Source organism: Rhagoletis pomonella, unplaced genomic scaffold (assembly GCF_013731165.1).
Source record: "Rhagoletis pomonella isolate Grant_MI unplaced genomic scaffold, Rhpom_1.0 Rhpom_scaffold_00001, whole genome shotgun sequence".
NCBI classification, from domain to species: domain Eukaryota; kingdom Metazoa; phylum Arthropoda; class Insecta; order Diptera; family Tephritidae; genus Rhagoletis; species Rhagoletis pomonella.
Genome location: NW_023458555.1, coordinates 51535289 through 51539885, shown reverse-complemented (window position 1 = coordinate 51539885; position 4597 = coordinate 51535289). Strand labels below are relative to the sequence as shown.

Here is a 4597-nt window from a genome sequence, read left to right as displayed (position 1 = left end):
TGCACAAAAGCTTATACTTTTATTTCACACCAAAGCTACACTGTTTCCATGTAAAATTGCAAAGAAGCAACACGGTGCCACTGCTAAGGGAGCGGTGCGAGAGAGACAACTGTCAGTTTATCGAACCTTGTATTATTGAATCATGGCCTTCAGCTTTGTCAAATATCTTAACGCGGTTACAACTTAATGCTAAAGCCACCAGATCACAGTATAGACAGTAACCACGATTGAGGGAATACAAAGGTTGCGCCGATCTCGGACCGCTATTCCCCTCTTAACGAATTTGACAGAATCGTTGTTTGCATGACGTCACACTGGTGCAACTTGTTTACGTTTTCCTTGCAACATTTTTTCTTCTTCTTCCATTCTTGCTCACGTTTTGGCATTTCTCTCTCGCAATTGCACCAGTGTGACGTCCCACAAAAGTTATTCTCAAAAATCCTCTCTGATCAGCGCAATCTTGTATTCTATCCATTGTGTACAAATACAAGTGAGATATCTTAGCAATAGACGTCATCCTGGGCCATAGCTGCGATCAAGGTGTATTAAACAAGGTGGTGTTGGGGCGACAGCTGAGTTTTTCGCCGTGGAGGCCATTACGTCAAAATGATGTGTTTGTTGTAACTCATACCAATGACAGTATGGACATCAGCGTATAATTTGTTAGTGTAATTTTTTACTTACATACGGCCAACACCACCTTGTTAAATACGCCTTGGCTGCGATTATCTGTTTTTTAGAGTTGCTTATTTTGGTCTAAAGTGCGATTTTTTGACCTGAGTTGCATTAAATAGTCTCTTAAAACTTGGTAGTATTAGTTGTTCAAATGGTAACATATATGCCCAAAAACTTGAAAAATATTAGATGATTGCTTTTTAAAAATGCTATTTATAAAATTTGGTTTTGATTGCGAAATTAGAAATATTCAGATTATAAAAGTTTTTCACATATGTTTTAAGATTTTAAAGCTTTTAAAATGTACGGTAGAATGCAAAAATGTGCTTGAATTTGTTTGCTTCTTCGTCAGCTTATTCGTTTGCAGACTAGAAAAATGGCGAACAGCCATCAAAATACTTGGGGTGTTCACAGTTCGTTCCAAATAGTGTCTCAAAATGTAGATGTCTACATTTTAAGACGTTTTCTAACCGTAAAATCTGTGGTGTTGTTGTTTCCCATACAAAATCGGAAAACGACGCCGTCTACATTTTGTCACACTCAAATGTATTGGGGTGTTCACAGTTCGTTCCAAATTGTGTCTGAAAATGTAGACGTCTACATTTTAAGACGTTTTTAGCATCAAACTGTGAGCACCCCTTTCTCGCAGTTGTCGCAAAATCGTCGCAAAACTTTACTGCTGTTGCCAGACATTTCTTGTTTGGGTCAATTCGAAAATTTAGTTTATAATTCATATTCTGCTTTGAATGCTCTTTGAAAATTGTCAATGCGATGCTAATATGCCGATTACAAGTGAAAAAGGAGAACTGTTAAATGGACTGTGCTTCCAAAATGCACTAGATTTATTAATGAATGATTCAAGTAAGAATAGCTTTCATACTATAAATAGTTTCTAATGGTGCTTATTCAAAGGTGACGATGAAAATGAGGAGGACATCATGTTGGCCTTTACCATCAATGTTGTGGAAACACTTACAAATCGACGAGCAACTCATTTTTATGTTCCGAAAACACAGGATTGGACGCAAAGTGTGCTTGGGCAGTTCGATAGCAACAGATGTCGTCAGATGCTACGTGTTGAGATCGAGGAGTTCAGCTACATCTTATCGCTCATCAAGGACGACAAGGGTTTCTCGAACAAAAATGGCGTTCCTCAGCTGTCTATAGAACGGCAATTGCAGATTGCCCTGTTCAGACTTGGTTCAAGTGGAGAGAGTGCATCCGTTCGAAAAATTGCTACATTGTTTGGAGTTGGTGATGGTGGCACATTAAATATTGTAACATATCGTGTCATAAAAGCGCTCATTAATTTAAAACACAAATTTTTGTTTTGGCCGTCAGAAACTGAGAGAAAAGCTATCGTAGCAAAGACAATGCATGAGCTACCCGGATGTATTGGTTATGTTGATGGGTCTGAAATTAGGCTAGCAGAAGCGCCGGTTAAAAATCATGAGCTGTATTTTTCCCGAAAAAAGCAGTATTCCGTTAAAATACAAGTCGTTTGCGATTTTAATTTGCAAATTCGTCAAGCAAGCTTGGGCCACCGAGGCAGTGTTCACGATGCCAAGATATACAGCCTCTCACCTATTTGCAAAAATTCAGCAAGGTACTTTTCGGAGAAACAGTGGCTGGCTGGTGATTCTGCTTATCCAGTTGGTGCCAACTTGATAACACCATTCAGACAAAACAGTACTGAGCTAACAAAGGACAAAAGAGACAAATTCAATAAATACTTTTCCAAATACAGAGTGAGGGTGGAAAACTGTTTTGGAAAACTAAAGGAGCGGTTCAACAGTTTAAAGGAGATGCGATTCCGTTTACATGATACAGATAATCATAAAAGGTGTTCTGAATGGATATTAGCCTGCTGCATTCTCCACAACATAATACAGCAGTATCAGCAGGTTGGTGATGAAACCGAAGGGTGTGAAGCTGTTGTTTATCCAGCTGAATTTTCCTTTCGATGCAACCACTCTACCTACTATAATACAATTCGAGTATTAAAAGTACTATTTGATTTATTTAAAGAAAAAGTGTTATCATTGTTATGGTGTTATTCGTTTATCCGGATAATATCTCACTTGCACTTTATACCTTTAATATATGTATGTATGTATAGGTACATACATTGAAGTGGCGCAACCTGGGTATTTTTATTTGATCGCTTATAACTTACCTAGTTTTGCATCGATTTTCTTCGATGATAGCTTATTTTTTTTGTAATACAACAGAGCTTAGGGAGAAAAAAAAATCTGCAAAAAAATAAAAGGTTTTCGAGATCCTTCCCCGCAAAGTACAATTTTTTTTATATTTTTACAAAAAAAATTGAAAAAATCGGTAATGATTGTTCGTTATCTTTGAATCTACAGGGCCTAGCAAAAAGTGTTGCATGCACAGTTTATAGAAAATTTTATTACCTTTTAAAAGCTTCAAACCGTTTTGGAATTGCTTAATTCGTTCTTGAGATATATATGATAAAGTGGACCCAATTTTTTTTTTTTGCAAAAACGGTAAATTGCAAATATCTCAAAAACGGTACCATAGAATTAAAAATAACCTTGATTTTCGGAATCAGGGGGTGATTTTACATAAGAATTTCATAACGGCGTTTCTGGTAAAGAGAAAAAGTTGAAATTTGTGGTCCAGTGTAATTACAATTTTTCAGAAACAAAATCGAAAGGCGACATATAAACAATGCACGCAAACAAGAAATGTCTGGCAACACCAGCAAAGTTTTGAGACGATTTTGCGACGACTGCTAGAAAGGGGTGCTCACAGTTTGATGCTAAAAATGTCTCAAAATGTAGACGTCTACATTTTCAGACACAATTTGGAACGAACTGTGAACACCCCAACTGATTCAAAATACACACAAATGGGTGCGCGCAGCAAAATTCAGCCCCAATGGTAAGTTCATTTCATCGTGCGGTGACAAGTTAAGAATTTGCGATACATTCTCAGGCGAATGTATGCGAACGTTCACCGGGGGAAGAGGTATTGGACGACAGCTGGCATGGCATCCAGACGGCAATCTGATGGCTTTAGCATTAAGTTGGAACCGCGTTAAGATATTTGACAAAGCTGAAGGCGAGCTAATACAGTGCATTCGTCAACATATGAAAAACCAGATCATTAACATACAGGATGGATCTATTAACTGTAAAAGCACATTAGATAGCACTTCCTTTTCCAGATTTGAGCTCGAGGAACTAAATGATGTCCTCAAAAATAAAAACAAGAGGTCTGCAGGTGGTCATGACCTGATTACGTATGAAATGATACGTGCTCTGTCAGAGGAATCCAAAAGTACACTTTTGGCAGCACTAAATGACTCCTTTCTAAGAGGCAATATCGAGCGACAGTGGCGCCTTATCAAGGTGATCCCCATCCCTAAGTGTGGCAAAGATCCTAGTGAGTATACAAATTACAGACCAATATCTTTAATACCTGTCCTGCTTAAAATGGTTAATCTTATGATTAAAGCCAGAATCAACCCCGTGATTGACAATATCCTTCCGAACAGGTGCTTTGCTTACCGCAGAGGGAGGTCGGCCTCCTTGTGTGTAAATGAAATTTTGCATAACATATATTCATACAAAGACAAAGGTCAAAAGGTTGTGGCGGCTGTGATAGACATCAGTAATGCTTACAATTGTGTTCCCACTTCAGCCCTTGTGAAAGTATTGGAAGAAAGTAGAGTAGATAGTATTTATATTAACTGGATAAATAGCTTTTTAAAAGAAAGAACTCTTCAACTTGGTAGGGAATCAATGATTGTAAACAATGGCCTACCTCAAGGGAGCTGTCTGTCACCGCTCCGTTTTAATTTGTATACTAAATCACTACATGAAATTGCGGATGATTCTACTGAATTATTTCAGTTTGCGGATGACTTTTTAATTTTGATTCGAGATAGGGATTT

The 4597-nt window shown here is 37.8% G+C and overlaps 1 protein-coding gene across 1 annotated transcript in view; it reads left to right on the top strand.

Moving 5' to 3' along the window:
- Positions 1-1224: 1224 nt before the first annotated feature.
- Positions 1225-4597, top strand: part of LOC118749558 (protein ALP1-like) — a 7080-nt gene continuing 3707 nt past the window's right edge. The window contains exons 1-2 of the mRNA XM_036484390.1: positions 1225-1536; positions 1588-2640. Of these exons, the coding sequence (XP_036340283.1) occupies positions 1422-1536; positions 1588-2640 (1168 nt within the window). The 5' untranslated portion in view covers positions 1225-1421. The remainder of the gene's footprint in view (positions 1537-1587; positions 2641-4597) is intronic.